This window comes from Protomyctophum parallelum (assembly GCF_964188405.1).
Source record: "Protomyctophum parallelum genome assembly, chromosome: 4".
NCBI classification, from domain to species: Eukaryota; Metazoa; Chordata; class Actinopteri; order Myctophiformes; family Myctophidae; genus Protomyctophum; species Protomyctophum parallelum.
Genome location: NC_139700.1, coordinates 26,745,354 through 26,762,071, shown reverse-complemented (window position 1 = coordinate 26,762,071; position 16,718 = coordinate 26,745,354). Strand labels below are relative to the sequence as shown.

At 45.3% G+C, this 16,718-nt stretch overlaps 1 protein-coding gene across 2 annotated transcripts in view; it reads left to right on the top strand.

The window, feature by feature from the left end:
* The window catches only part of b4galnt4a (beta-1,4-N-acetyl-galactosaminyl transferase 4a), a 324,656-nt gene that overhangs the window by 157,720 nt on the left and 150,218 nt on the right, over window positions 1-16,718 (top strand). For both annotated transcript variants that reach the window (XM_083763365.1, XM_083763364.1), the window contains exon 3: window positions 10,060-10,158. In XM_083763365.1, coding sequence (XP_083619491.1) covers window positions 10,060-10,158 — 99 coding nt within the window. The remainder of the gene's footprint in view (window positions 1-10,059; window positions 10,159-16,718) is intronic.

Here is a 16,718-nt window from a genome sequence, read left to right as displayed (position 1 = left end):
GTACTGTACTGTACTGTACTGTACTGTACTGTACTGTACTGTAGTCTTTACTTTACTACTCTGTACTGTACTGTACTGTACTGTACTGTACTGTACTGTACTGTACTGTACTGTACTGTACTGTACTGTACTGTACTGTACTGTACTGTCATATTGTAATATTAAGCTCAACAGCGCCACTTGAAGGTAGGTCACCCAGCAGTAGTGCAACCGTTGATACTGCAACATACATAGGGACATAGGGAGTTAGGGACACACGCGGCCAGGCATTGGATCGGTGTGCACCACTCAAAAATAGCAGATCTACAAGCTTCGTGCCGTGCCATGAGTTTGTAGGCATATATGTGCTATTTTTGCATATAGCCAAAGTATAAAATATGGTTAAATTTTGCTGGGGACCACCTGGAACCCCCTCAAGGACCCCTGGGGGTCCCTGGACCCCACCTTGACAACCCATAGAGGGCCATATGTATGACAGTCTGTGCAGCATCCCTACTAAATGGATGGCTGCATGCACACATTGTTCTGCATTTGTCTTCGGTTTCATCCGTACGGGATGTATGAAACAGCACGCACACCTGTTTCCCGTCATCAATCATGGCGTGGCAGAGAAATCAGTGTCAACGTCACCTTGGAAACGAAAGCATCCACACAGGAGATTAGACACGAGTTTAATTGTCGGGCTGATTGGCAGCTGTCTGAAGTAGTCCTTCCCCAAAAAAACAATATTGTCTGACAGACGGTCACGCTGGGCACGTCAACTCACCGCTCCGGAAAATAAATGTGTTGCTCAAAAACTAAAACTAAATAATAAAGAGCGAAATAAATGAAAGCCCTAATTGATCATACTACAATGTCACACAAAAGTATCAAAAGTAGAAGATCTACACGCTAAAGCGTTCAATGAACTGCCTCACCCTTAGCAGCGTGCACAGGTTCACAGCAAGTTCCTTGCAGCAGTAGAGCCTCACCTTCTCTCACCTTCTCCTTCCTATTATCCGTAAAGCCTCAAATACATACAGTAACACCCACTTCCTTCCCCATCCAACCCAAATGGGACTTTGAAGCCCTGAAGCCTCAAACTCACATTAGCAATCACGTACAGTGCTCTTCTCCCCTCTTTGTTTAGTTTGAGGCCACAGCTCCTTGACGTCTGAACACCTTTTTATCATTCACAAAATAGGAACGAACCGGGGCAATTTTAAAGCAGTCACACAACGCAACACATCGTAGGCAGTGGAGCCACCCTTCATTGATTAAAAAGGGAACATTCCCTGACGGTGACGGAGACGCGACGCTGACGCGCCCGGTGGAGCCCCGGCTTAAGTGAACACGCACGCACACACGCACGCACATACGCATGCACGCACGCACACATGCACGCGCACACCTGCATCAGGCTCATTTCCCAGGTGGCAGATGGACAGCAGGCGAGCCACTTGTCAAATTCCTTCGTCATTACCTCTTCCCTCACCGCAGGAAGCAAAAAAAAAACAAACAAAAAAAAAACAAATAACGCTGGCAATCACAGGTTTGGCACCGGCCCGACATTCTTCTTCTGCTGGTGCTTTCACTATTTCTTCTTTTTAAATGTTCTTCTTCCCTTGTCGATTGCCTGGCGTGTTCTTTCTTCCAGGCCCTGCTGCTTGTAGAAGACGTTGCCACTAAACAGAGAGGCACCGCCACTCATTTAACAGCACAGTGACTGCATGGGTCTCCTCTGGGAGCCGTGGCCTGCAGCCTTTCATCCTCTAACAGCTGTTCTGTTCTGTTCTGTTCTGTTCTCCCCGCTGAAGCATTAGCATTGTACTGTATGTGACTCCACAGCGCTTACTTTTCCAATGGATTCCAGCGTGGTTATAATTTATTTTGTCACACACTCGTTAATAGTACTTTCAGAAAGGAGCGAGTGCATTCTCCGGCAGCGGCGCTCACCCGTGGCTCCCGACAAGCGTTGACGGTTAAAACTCACCCCACTCTTCGTTACGGTTAGGTTAGGTTAGGGTCTGGGGTAGGGTGTCAGTGTGGCTGGTTAAAACTCACCCCCTGTGAGGTTACGGTCAGGTTAGTTAGGGTCTGGGGTAGGGTGTCAGTGTGGCTGGTTAAAACTCACCCCCTGTGAGGTTACGGTCAGGTTAGTTAGGGTCTGGGGTAGGGTGTCAGTGTGGCTGGTTAAAACTCACCCCCTGTGAGGTTACGGTTAGGTTAGTTAGGGTCTGGGGTAGGGTGTCAGTGTGGCTGGTTAAAACTCACCCCCTGTGAGGTTACGGTTAGGTTAGTTAGGGTCTGGGGTAGGGTGTCAGTGTGGCTGGTTAAAACTCACCCCCTGTGAGGTTACGGTTAGGTTAGTTAGGGTCTGGGGTAGGGTGTCAGTGTGGCTGGTTAAAACTCACCCCCTGTGAGGTTACGGTCAGGTTAGTTAGGGTCTGGGGTAGGGTGTCAGTGTGGCTGGTTAAAACTCACCCCACTCTTCCCGTGGGGTTACGGTTAGGTTAGGGTCTGGGGTAGGGTGTCAGTGTGGCTGGTTAAAACTCACCTGTGGCTTCGATCAATGTGAGGTTAGGTTAGGGTTTGGGTGTCGGACTAGTACAGTAACTGGAGAATGCTCTCTCTCTCTCTCTATGTATATTGTGAAGTCTGTGAGGTCATCAACAGGCGGGACAAGGTATTGCAGCACTTTCAAAACGCTTGCTTTATTCAAGAGCAGTAAATTATATGGAGAATTACAGACAGGAGAAACCTCACATAGGTTTCTCTCTGCAATTTATATTCCAGACAGTATTATTGATTTCCTTCACAGGTATCCTCCACAACCTGGAGATGGAGTAGAACAGAATATTAGCTTCAATTCAGTTTATACAGTCTTTCATAGCTCTTCTCCTCACTGGAGGGCTTTGGGTTAACAGATAAGCGATATACAGGTGACGTCGATGCCTTGCTTCGTGATGTCATCAGTCTTTATCTTTATCTGTAGCGGGTTTAGCTCCAAGAGAGCGCAAGACTTCAAGCCGCTCCGGCGTATAGAATGAGCGCCTGTTTGCTAGACAGGCCTCAATGCAATGTCTCAGAATTATATAAAGAATGAATAGATTTATTTTCCGACCTGATTATCTGTAGTTTCCTCGTCCTCGTCGCTGTGGCGGGTTAGCCTCCTTCCCGCAGGGCGGTCCGTGGAAACTGGGATTCCTGTCCTGTATGTCAGACAGGACTCAGTGTTGTAGAAAGAATTCTGGGTTTCTTCCCGACCTCACTATCTGTAGTTCTCACGTCGCCGTCGGTGGCGGGGCTGGCTTCCTCCCGGAGCCCGATACGTGAGAACTCGATCCTCTGTCCTGTATGCCTGACAGAACTCAATGTTATATAAAGAATTAATAGTTTCTTTCCGACCTTATTTATAGTTCTCACGTCGCCGTCGCTGGCGGGGCTGCCCTCCTTCGGGAGCCCGATACGTGGAACTGTGATTCCTGTTCCTATATTTCCTTTATCCAGTCCGGTGGATTCTGCCCCTCGGACATAATCCTGGACTGTATTTCCTTCATACAGTCCCGTGGATTCTGTCCCTCTGACATAATCCTGGACGGATCCTAAAAGCCTGTGACGAGAGGAGAGTGACAGTTTAAGACATGCAGAGCCATACACATGACTCCATGAGTGTGTGTGTTTGGTGGAAGTGTGTGTGTCTGCTTACCCCCCGACGGCGTGCTTGTGCGTGCCTCCTTGAGCGTGTGTGTGAACCAGCCGCTGCCAGACGCAGACTGATTCTGCCTCTTATATGACGGGTGTAGCCGCTAGCTGATTTGGGTGCGGTCCGTCAATCAGCTCAATCTGGCGGAGGAGGGCGTTCCTAACGGCCCGAGGCGTCTTCTGTCTGACAGCGTGTCTGGTTGCCCTGGCAACGCACTTACCATCGCGGGGGGTCGCTCACCAGACCCCACAATATGTATATGTATATGAAAATGAAACTGGGTGCTTGGGTAGAGCAGTGGTAAAGTAACTGCCTACCACTGCGTATGTGTTCAAATCCACTGCAGTGCATCCAGCCTTGTCGGGTGTCTATATATACACCAATACAATCGTATTCATTAACATGCCTTTTAGTGAGCCGCACAGAATGAGCCGCTGCAGTGTTCCGGCCTGGATCGCCCGACTAAATCCCAGATCAGGGAGAGAGAAAGTACAGAATTCGTCCCCCATGGATGGAGTGTTGGCTGGTCAAAGGATGCTGAGAGGGCTTTGGTGCTTTGGGGAAGTCAAATGCGGGATTATGGAGGAATGGCAGGGAGGGAATTCCACACGATCTTAATTGTGGCTCCGTTTCATCGCCCATGGTCTTCTCTTCCACTGTGTGTGTATGTGTGTGTGTGTGTGTGTGTGTGTGTGTGTGTGCGTGTGCGTGTGCATGTACGTGCGTGCGTTTACAGCGTGAGAAAACGGTACAGCAGGGTAAATACATCACACTCAAAGAATCACCATCGATAATAATGAACACAACACTGTACAGCCTCAACAGTGCTGACATAGTACGGGACAAAAATAAATAGCAGAATGCACAGTAAGCATGACAGATAGTGTCCTTACTGTAATGAATTGATGTTACTTCCGAGCAATTAGCCTATATTGACTGTGTGTGTGTGTGTGTGTGTGTGTGTGTGTGTGTGTGTGTGTGTGTGTGTGTGTGTGTGTGTGCGCGTGGGCGTGGGCGTCATAGACTGTAAAAAATATGGACAAAGCGTTCCCCGGGTCTAACATGAACGTAAAATGAAGCCTGTAATGATATGCTAATTCCTGATGTAAGTCGCCATCTTTCTAGATCCGTTTGGTACCAGCTGGCCATTGGCTGGCTCCGTTTTGTACCAGCTGGTCATTGGCTGCCCAGACAACGAGGCGGGACTTCCCCCCTTTTTCTCCGTTGGTTTTTATTTTGACTCGAGTGGGAGGAGAAGACTCTTGAGTGGGAGGGGAATCCCGATCATAGACTGTAACGGTAGCCACGCCCCTCAGAACATACGCGACTTTATGGTCATTTTTTTAATTAATGGGACCATAATTTACCAAAAAGAATATTATGACATTAGAAATGAGACTTTAAACTAGTGACTGGAAGAAGAAAGTATTCATGACCATGTTTATTAAGGTAATACAGTCTAGGTGAAGTTGGGCCAAAATACATGGGCCTCTATGGAGCTATGGGGCTTTTTGGGTCCAGTCCAGCAGTCCAACAGGCCATTATATGAACTACCGATTTCAAATGAGGCTTCACGAAATATCTGGCTGACTGCCCCCCTGGTGGGCGTGCACGTATTGTGAATAACTATAAGCTCCTTGTAAAAGAGGGCTATACTGTAGCTATAGGTGTACAGAATAGACAACCAAGGATTGCAAATATGCAGATTCATTTTTCTTCTTGCAAGGTAATGTGTCAAAAATAATGCAAATAGTGTTTAAAAAAAACGAATTAAAAAAAGGAAAACAATAAACTTTACTAGGCTTTATGCAAGCTCGACAGTCTAGAGATATAGGCCCTCATTTATCAACCGTGCGTACGCCAAAATATGGGCGCACGCCGAAATTACCGACATTTTCGGCATTTAACATTTCCGGCAAAGCTTGAAATTGAACTTGAGTAGGACAAATAGTCACGTCTGGTCGCGAGCTGGCGTACGCTGTTTTTCTGTTTTACACAAGCGGAGCAGCCTTGTCTGAACTGCTGAGAGGCTGCCACAGGCATCAAAACATATATGTATTCACTCCTAAAATGTTTATATAAAAGGTATGTATAATGTATATGGGCTACATGTAAAAAATAAATAAATAAAAATGTTAAGGAATACATGTGTCATATGAAATTAGTAGGAGATAAAATCGCGCAATTAAAAACAATGTTGCAAGAGATGCTTAAGCCATTTAAACAGTGTTTTGCATGAGCGCATACATGCGAGGATTTGGGCTGTCTGTGCTGAAATATTTCCATGACGGGACGTTGGAGAGTAGGCTATAGTGCAGCAGCTGCTGCAGCTCAGCTGCGGAGAGTCCCAACGTGCAGGTATAGCCGCTACTGTAGCCTAATCTACAGCATGAAGGCAATATAATAAACCCGACGCGTCGCTCGAATGCCAAATGTACCGTGCCAGGCTCCCAGCGCAAGTGGGAACTGCATCGGAGATATAGGTATATTACCCAGCCAGCCCATGCACCAGCCACATGAGGCTATGGTTTTGGCTGCACATTCATATAACAGTGCATGACTAACGACTGCGAGGCAATCTAAATAGACTGGCGAACGTCGGAACGTGCATGGTCAGTTGGTCACGGACGGACCACTGTGATAGAGAGAGACAGACAGACAGACAGACAGACAGACAGGACAGGAGGAGCACCTGAAAAACAGCAGCGTGTGTGTGCCTATTTGTTATTTAATTATGGTTCACAGGTTCAGGTTTTCGTTCACTAATATATCTTGTTGTATATTAAATTAAAAATACTTTAATAATTTAATATACAACTAACAACACACAGTTAAAGTTGCAAATAGCGATATGTGCGTGCGTGCGTGCGGGGGGTGAGGGGGAAGCGAAGCGAGAGGAGAAACAGACAGCTTTTTTTTAATGTGTCATGTGCGTGCGTGCATGACAGCAAGGCAAGCGAGGTGAGAGGGAAACAGACAGGGACCCTGCATGAATTAAATAAAGTTGTAGACCTACCCTGTCACAGGGTAGGCCTACAACTTTATTTAGTTGTCTGTTTCTCCTCTCGCTTCGCTTCCCTTGCTGCCCGCCTCACCCCCCGCACGCACGCTTTATTTAATTCATGCAGGTGTTCGTTCTTTATTTGTTTAACAACACACCAGTTAGTTGGGCTTGCAAGTTGCGTGTGCGTGCTGTACATGTGTATGAGAGAGGGGGGTGAGGCGAGCAGCAAGGCACGGGAGAAACCTATTTTTTCATGTAACCATGGTTTCAGGAAACGTATTGCCGTTGTTCATGTCGCAAAAACGAGGGCGAGGCTTGATTTCTTAGGGCGTGCCAGATCAAATTCAGCCGTGACATTTATTAACGTGAGAACAAAATTAAGGAAGGATCAGCTGTTTGCGATCACTTTATAAATGCCGTGGCGACGTGGGTGTACTACGAAACCTGCACTCGAATCTGTGGCAGATTTTACACTCGATTGATAAATGAGGGCCATACAGTATAGTCTGACTCTACTGACTGTATTGAAGGGCTTAAGGGCAGAGCTATCTGCAGCATTGTGCCCCCTCTATCCTCCACTACATGACACTGACACGGCCGGGAGTATACTGTTCCTCATTTTGTGTCCATTATTCCTTCCTACTGTATATTGGCAGTCCTGTAGCTACCGTATATTGGCAGTCCTGTAGCTACCGTATATTGGCAGTCCTGTAGCTACCGTATATTGGTAGTCCTGTAGCTACCGTATATTGGTAGTCCTGTAGCTACTGTATATTGGCAGTCCTGTAGCTACCGTATATTGGCAGTCCTGTAGCTACCGTATATTGGCAGTCCTGTAGCTACCGTATATTGGTAGTCCTGTAGTTGACGTATATTGGCAGTCCTGTAGCTACCGTATATTGGCAGTCCTGTAGCTACCGTATATTGGTAGTCCTGTAGCTACCGTATATTGGTAGTCCTGTAGTTGACGTATATTGGCAGTCCTGTAGCTACCGTATATTGGTAGTCCTGTAGCTACCGTATATTGGTAGTCCTGTAGCTACCGTATATTGGCAGTCCTGTAGCTACTGTATATTGGCAGTCCTGTAGCTACCGTATATTGGCAGTCCTGTAGCTGCCGTATATTGGTAGTCCTGTAGCTACCGTATATTGGTAGTCCTGTAGCTGCCGTATATTGGCAGTCCTGTAGCTACTGTATATTGGTAGTCCTGTAGCTACCGTATATTGGTAGTCCTGTAGCTGCCGTATATTGGTAGTCCTGTAGCTACCGTATATTGGTAGTCCTGTAGCTACCGTATATTGGTAGTCCTGTAGTTGACGTATATTGGCAGTCCTGTAGCTACCGTATATTGGTAGTCCTGTAGCTACCGTATATTGGTAGTCCTGTAGCTACCGTATATTGGCAGTCCTGTAGCTACCGTATATTGGCAGTCCTGTAGCTACCGTATATTGGCAGTCCTGTAGCTACCGTATATTGGTAGTCCTGTAGCTACCGTATATTGGCAGTCCTGTAGTTGACGTATATTGGCAGTCCTGTAGCTACTGTATATTGGTAGTCCTGTAGTTGACGTATATTGGCAGTCCTGTAGCTACCGTATATTGGTAGTCCTGTAGCTACCGTATATTGGTAGTCCTGTAGCTACCGTATATTGGTAGTCCTGTAGCTACCGTATATTGGTAGTCCTGTAGTTGACGTATATTGGCAGTCCTGTAGCTACTGTATATTGGTAGTCCTGTAGTTGACGTATATTGGCAGTCCTGTAGCTACTGTATATTGGCAGTCCTGTAGCTACTGTATATTGGCAGTCCTGTAGCTACCGTATATTGGTAGTCCTGTAGCTACCGTATATTGGTAGTCCTGTAGCTACCGTATATTGGTAGTCCTGTAGCTACCGTATATTGGTAGTCCTGTAGCTGCCGTATATTGGTAGTCCTGTAGCTACCGTATATTGGTAGTCCTGTAGCTACCGTATATTGGTAGTCCTGTAGTTGACGTATATTGGCAGTCCTGTAGCTACCGTATATTGGTAGTCCTGTAGCTACCGTATATTGGCAGTCCTGTAGCTACCGTATATTGGTAGTCCTGTAGCTACCGTATATTGGTAGTCCTGTAGCTACCGTATATTGGTAGTCCTGTAGTTGACGTATATTGGCAGTCCTGTAGCTACCGTATATTGGCAGTCCTGTAGCTACCGTATATTGGCAGTCCTGTAGTTGACGTATATTGGTAGTCCTGTAGCTACTGTATATTGGCAGTCCTGTAGCTGACATAAATTCAATCACTGCTTTCTAGTCTTTGCCTGGTTTTCCGTGGGATTATGAAATTAAATGAAATTAAAACTTGGTCAGGATGTGAAAACAAACTCTGAATACACTGAATACACACGTAGCTAGCATATACGACATACTGTAGCATTCAAGTTGTTTGATGCTGATTTGAGACTGTAAATATATAGGTGGGAAAGGCAGTCTGTCTTACTTTACCACACATCACGTCTCCATGATGATAAAAGCTCAACTCTCCCCATGCACTGCCATGTACACGCCAAGTATAGTGTAAAGTAACACAGCTGTACTGTGTATAAGTAGCTTAGCTTTTTTTTCTTCTTCTTTCCCTTTGACTTTTGAGTATTGCCAATTTTCAATATTTTTACCTCTACTCCACTATACTTCTCAGAGGCAAAATTAAAATAATTTTAAATTAAATGCACCACTTCAGTCCTATATCTACAAGCTCACAATGCGTTGCTAAACAGTGTGTTGTTGTGAGCTTGCAGATCAGCTATTGTCATGGATAGATCAATGGGTATTGATGGATATGGAAGGATTTATCCAGGGATAGATGGATCATGGATTGATGGATAGATTGATTGAATGTATGGGTGAATGGATATATGGATGTATTGTTTGATGGATCAATGGATCACCAGCTCTCATTCTGTAGAATTAGTATATCTCTAATTCTCTAATTAACTGTGATGTTGAGCAATCAAATTAATTGCTTTAGTTTCCACGTCTGTAAGGGTGAGAACGTTCTTGGTCACAAGAGCGGGAAGTGCTGACCAGCTGGAACTCCTTGGCGAAGTTAGGTCTTGGCGATATCTTCATCTTTATGGACAAGTTAAGAAAGCTTAAGTTGTCAGGCTTAGGTTTAGATTCTCATACAGACTTGATTGAAGATTTGAAGATTTATGATCAGACAGAGAATGGTTCTGGCAAGGTGCCTTATATAAGGAGGGGATGACGTCACAACTAGGTAGGCGTGACGTCAACCCTGACAACGTCTTTCTTTTCCAGATGCTGTTGTATTGTGACACAATGTGATTGACATGCCCCCCCCCCCCCCCCCTCTCTCTCTCTTTTCTTGCAGGAGGATGAGCCAATCACGGGAGGCGCACACGGCAAAGACCGCGCCCGCATCCGAAGGTTCCTCAGCCAGCAGCACAAGAAGTTGCCGTGGAAACCAGAGGTAATGCTCTGAGTTAGAATGGTAAATGGTGCATTTATATTAGCGCCTCTATCCAAGGCGCTTTACAGAGATTGTGCATTACCAGTGTTGGGCGCGTTACTTTAAAAAAGTAATTAGTTATAGTTACTAGTTACTTCTCCAAAAAAGTAACTGAGTTAGTAACTGAATTACTCTATTGTAAAAGTAACTAGTTACTAGGAAAAGTAACTATTTGCGTAAAAAAAGTTGTAATATGTCTAAGAATTTGGATTGTTTTTGGGAGCAGGTTTCACAAGGTGCATAGAGTAGAACAGCATAGACAGGTACTTACAAGTTACAACTTACACATAAGACATAATAACCTTCTGCCATGAGGGAGAAATAAACTTCAACTTCAATATATGTATTGCACTTCAATATAATATTTATTGAACCTCAACAGTAAACCAGGTGTAATTGCCTACACCAGTGGCTCTCAAACTTTTTGGACCTCAAAAGTCCAACAACTTCAGACAAGACACCTGGTAGACAATACTGTCTAATTAAAGACACAAATTGGCTCAGAACTTAAGACAACTGGTCAGTGTTCAGTCACACACACACACACACACACACACACACACACACACACACACACACACACACACACACACACACACACACACACACACACGAGAGGCCCTCCCCTGCATCTCTCTCTCTCTCTCCCTCTCTCTCTCTCTCTCTCCTGCAAGCACGCATGCAGTCAGGCTGTCAACATTAGCTTTAGCATTAGCATGGTCTGTGTAGCATCAAGCTTTCACAACTGACTGCTATGTTTGTTTTATTCTAACCGTGTGAAGCCCAACACACACCGGCTCCGTCCGATGCGGCGCTGCGTGTTGCCGCGCGGCGCCGCCTGGAAAATAGAACTGGTTCTATCGGCGCGCCAGGCGACGCGGCGCGACGGAGCCGGTGTGTGTTGGGCTTCATGTTTGCAGCAGCAGGATGAGCAGCAGCAGCAGCCCCATTGCACACACGCACACACGCACACACACACACACACGCAGAGTCACAGACACACACACACACTGTCAGCCGGCCCGTGGTAACAGAAAGCTTGGGGACGCTTAACATAATAACGGAGCACATTTCATTGTCAGTAACGGTAACTGCGTTGTAACGATGACAAATGTAATTAATTAGATTACCCGTTACTGAAAAAAATAACGACGTTAGGTAGCGCCGTTTGTTTAAACGCCGTTATACCCAACACTGTGCATTACATTCAGCCATTCACACACACTCATACACCGATGGCAGAGGAAACCATGCAAGGCACCAACCTGCACATGGTTTCACTTCAGAGTCTTGCTCAATGACACTTCGACACTAACTCTGGGGGAACCCGGGTTCGAACCGAGAACCTTGAGCTTCCCATCTGGTCACTCTACCCCTGAGACACTGCCGCCCCTGAGTTTACTAGCTTGTTGTTCTCACTCCACCTTCATTCCTTCCCTACCTAGTCGGAAAACATCCATGTCTTTTTATGTTTGGTTTATGTTTTTCAAAAATGAATACCCTATATGTCATCGTACAGCAAAGCTCACTATTGTGCTATTTTTCATATGTGTGTGTGTGTGTGTGTGTGTGTGTGTGTGTGTGTGTGTGTGTGTGTGTGTGTGTGTGTAACATTGCTATCTTTAAAACAGATTGTTAAGGTCCTTGCAGACTGGTGCCATTTCTACCGGGAAAACGGTGGGAAAATGACGCAAAAAATCTGAAAAACCTTTAGAACTATGCTTACAATTTGTAAAAGCTTCAGGTTGAGGTTATGGCATAGGATTAGGCATTTAAAGATTAAAGACAGTGGAGTGGAGTTGGATTTATACCTGTTTTATTAGTTGCCGGCATCCTGCACCGAACATTGCCGATAAAATGTGTGTGTGTTTGTGCGTGCCTGCATGCATGCATGTGTGAGCATGTGTCTGCATGCGTTTGTGCGCGCCCGTGTGCGTGTGTGATTCATCACTTCACCTGGTCAAGGCCGTTCAGAGGCGCAGCACCACATTCATCAGTTATTAACCTTTGTGGACATGGTTTTATTAGAGGCTGTTCATCACACTGCAGATAATTACCTGTTATCATACGCTTTTTGTTGTGAAATTTCATTCAGGACCGGATGCCCCTCTGTCTCCTCTGTCTCCTCTGTCTCCTCTGTCCTCTATGTCTCCTCTGTCTCCTCTGTCTCCTCTGTCCTCTATGTCTCCTCTGTCTCCTCTGTCTCCTCTGTCTCCTCTGTCTCCTCTGTGTCTCCTCTGTCTCCTATGTCCCCTCTGTCCCCTATGTCTCCTCTGTCTCCTCTGTGTCTCCTCTGTCTCCTATGTCCCCTCTGTCTCCTCTGTGTCTCCTATGTCCCCTCTGTCTCCTCTGTGTCTCCTCTGTCTCCTCTGTCCTCTATGTCTCCTCTGTCTCCTCTGTCCCCTCTGTCTCCTCTGTCTCCTCTGTCTCCTATGTCCCCTCTGTCTCCTCTGTGTCTCCTCTGTCTCCTCTGTCCTCTATGTCTCCTCTGTCTCCTCTGTCTCCTCTGTCTCCTCTGTGTCTCCTCTGTCTCCTCTGTCTCCTCTGTGTCTCCTCTGTCTCCTCTGTGTCTCCTCTGTCTCCTCTGTCTCCTCTGTGTCTCCTCTGTCCCCTCTGTCTCCTCTGTCTCCTCTGTCCCCTCTGTGTCTCCTCTGTCTCCTCTGTCTCCTCTGTCTCCTCTGTCTCCTCTGTGTCTCCTCTGTCCCCTCTGTCTCCTCTGTCTCCTCTGTGTCTCCTCTATGTCTCCTCTGTCTCCTCTATGTCTCCTCTGTCCTCTATGTCTCCTCTGTACCTGTCCTGTATTAGCGGAATCATTTCAGAGGTTATATCTCCTCCAGACCGGATCAGAAAACCGAAAATGGTATTGATCCCATGCTATGGTATATGCAGTATAGTAATTGAGATTCAGTCTCTCTCTCTTTCTTTCTCTCTCTCTCTCTCTCTCTCTCTCTCTCTCTCTTTCTTTCTCTCTCTCTCTCTCTCTCTCTCTCTCTCTCTCTCTCTCTCTCTCTCTCTCTCTCTCTCTCTCTCTCTCTCTCTCTCTCTCTCTCTCTCTCTCTCTCTCTCTCTTCTTTATTTCTCTTTATTTCTCTCTCTCTCTCTCTCTCTCTCTCTCTCTCTCTCTCTCTCTCTCTCTCTCTCTCTCTCTCTCTCTCTCTCTCTCTCTCTCTCTCTCTCTCTCTCTCTCTCTCTCTCTCTCTCTCTCTCTCGTCTCTGTCTCTCTCTCGTATCAGTCACAGTAGTAGAGGGAACGTGCCTTCCATTCACCATGATGTATTAATGCGTGTGGCTGATTATAATCTTTAGTGGCTTGTATTAGAGGAGCTTTGACCTGTAGATTAAAGCTCCATGACATTCATTCACATCTCACCTCAGCTGCACACACACACACACACACACACACACACACACACACACACACACACACACACACACACACACACTGGGAACAGACATGGCAATTTAAATGGAGGATCTGAGATAAGTGAAGTGCTAAATTTGTAACCTGCACTGCAGAGTTTAATTAGACAAAGTGTGTGTGTGTGTGTGTGTGTGTGTGTGTGTGTGTGTGTGTGTGTGTGTGTGTGTGTGTGTGTGTGTGTGTGTGTGTGTGTGTGTGTGAGAGGTATGCGTCTACGAGGCACATTTGAGGGGTAGTTTTGGTAATTCATTAGTTGTTATCTGGCCTATGGTTACTCTGTTAATAACATGCCTGTTTGACTTACAGTAGTATATTTTCCTTAGTAGAAACCTCTTATCTCCATATTTGAATTAATTTCAATAAATTAACACCCTACTTGATCATACTACAGCGTCACACAAACAAAAATCTACCAGCTTTCGCTGCTACTGTACGTTTGCTATTTTGCCATTTGAGTCCTGAAATGTACGTAACAGTTTTTTCGATATACATGTAGGAGAAATGTCTAGCAGATGTGTGTTGGTGTTATACTAGGCTGTAACAATAAATGCCTGTTTAGAATCATGTTCACCCGAGGCATAATGGCCCGGTATCACCCAGACATCTGTCCCTGTTGTACAGTAGTGCAACATGAGAGATGAAGCCTGCACGTCCAACCGCCTGAACACATCCTGTGCCTGACTGGAAGCTATAGGCTACTGTATCTGTAATGTCCTTACAGTATCAAAGTATCCAGTATCCAAGTCTTCAACATTCATCAGACTTTTGTCAGCTGTTCGTGAATCACTGAAGTAAATAGGGTTAAGGAATGTTTTGTACCTACTTTTATTTACTTTTACAAATGTAAATCTGTAAAAGTAACTAAAGCTATAGTCAAATAATTGAGCAAAACGAGCAACATTAAAGTATAAAAAATAGAGTAAAAGTAACTCAATATTGTACTTAACCCATTTTGGGCGGGAACCCCTTTTGGTGTTGGCATTATGTTATGCTTTAGCTATTGAAAAATAGCAGATCTACAAGCTCATAGCGCGCCACCGAGTGGCACGCTATGAGCTTGTAGGTCTGCTATTTTTGAAGAATCGAAGAACGATTGACATAGAAACATAGCTTTTTCAGAAAACTGTCAGGATGTAGAAGCAGTCCAGAGTGAACATATAGGGCTTTACTGGGCCAACACACATCCTCAGTGGGAACGGTCCTTATGGCAGGAGGCAAGGGAAACATATTACAGGGCTTTCAAGAAAACAAAACAAATCATGAATATTTTAATATTCATATTATATTATCAGTATAATCTTTGTGTTCTGCCAGTTATCTGGCTGTCATAATGTCTTGTCGTAGTCATTTCAGACAGGTGGAATACAGCAAAGAGACAGTGAGAACAACCCAAGCTGGCTCTCCTGCTCAAGATGATAAGTTATTCCGTGTTGTTCTTCACCCCTGTTCTCAACAACATGATGCTAATTCCTTCTCTGGCTCTCCAACACTGCAGCTATACACCTGCATACATTACAGGCCACAAAAAAAGGACAAGAAAAAAAAGCATTGTTTATCCAAAGTCCATTTCTGAAACAGAATAAATGCATAATAAAAGGTGTTGTGCAGCTCATAACACCTTGAACACAAGGTTAAAAGGTGAGTCGTATCGGGTTGTCGCGATCGGATCGGGTGATCGGAAATCGGGGGCCGATCACGTCCTTTTCAAATGATCGGAATCGGATCGGGAGCCAAAAAACATCCATCCCCTATTATCAATATTATATCCATATCATGATAATAGACTGGAAATTGTCTGTGATTTGGGATATTGTACTATTGTGATATGGCATAAGTGTTCTATAAAATATAATTATCGGATCGGGAAAGATCGGTATCGGCAGATGCTTGTCGATCTGCTACTTTTGCAACTTTTGAATTTGAATCCTAAACAGTAACGATGTTGGACATTTGAGGTTTCCACCCGACAGAGACATCATGAGTTGGCATGTGTAAAAGTGTTTTTTGCCCCAAACCCAATATCGTTTTCATTGTTTTGGGTTGTGGAAACTGAAGGCGCCTCAGTGGGAACATATACTTTTCAGAATTTCTCCCAATTGGACAGTAGGTCAGGCATGAGTTACACACATAAAGGTGTGTGTGTGTGTGTGTGTGTGTGTGTGTGTGTGTGTGTGTGTGTGTGTGTGTGTGTGTGTGTGTCTGTGTGTGTGCGTGTGCGTGCGTTTACTCGTGCATCATTCCGCTGCTCTCTTCACTAACAATCTGCCTTAATTACCAACGCTAACTTGATTGCCTTGCAACATAGCAGAGGTCGACGGAGGGGCACGCTTCAACAGCTAGGGGCCGTAGGTTTAGACACAGAGGAGGTGGAACGCTGCCATATGCATACACACACACACACACACACACACACACACACACACACACACACACACACACACACACACACACACACACACACACACACACACACACGCAGACAGCAGTGGTCTTATGTAACTAATTAAGTAGGCTAAATTTTCTCAAGTACTGTTCTTACCTCAAAACTATACCTCAAAACTACAGTTTACCTTTACTTGAGTGTTTCAATTTCTTGATGCTTTACACATATAGTCGCTGTTGGGCAGAAACCTCTTATCTCCATATTTTAACCTTTTGTTTTTTTCGTAAATTAACACCCTAATTTTGACCTTGCAGATCAGCTACTTTTGCACGTGTTTTATTTGAACCCTGAAAAGTTCCAGTTTTGGGCATAATGAGGTTTCCACCCGACAGAGCCGATTATGCTCCACTAGATCGCAGTGCCAGATTTTGTACATTTTACTTCACTGTGTTTATTGGACCGCTTTAGTTATTATTTACTGCAGATTTCTATTATTAAGGAGGGAGCAGATCTATACAAGCCCGCAATGCGTTGCGAAGCGTCGTGAGCTTGTCAGAGCTGTTGTTCCATCGCTCATGCTCTGTCAGTGAATGTGACCTCATCGGTCCCTTGGTAGACAGCTGCTGAACATAGGATGTAATACACAGGAGGACACGTGGGACATGTCCGTCAAGGACACTGATATAGCGGGGACAGAGACAAAGTGAGGGAGACGAG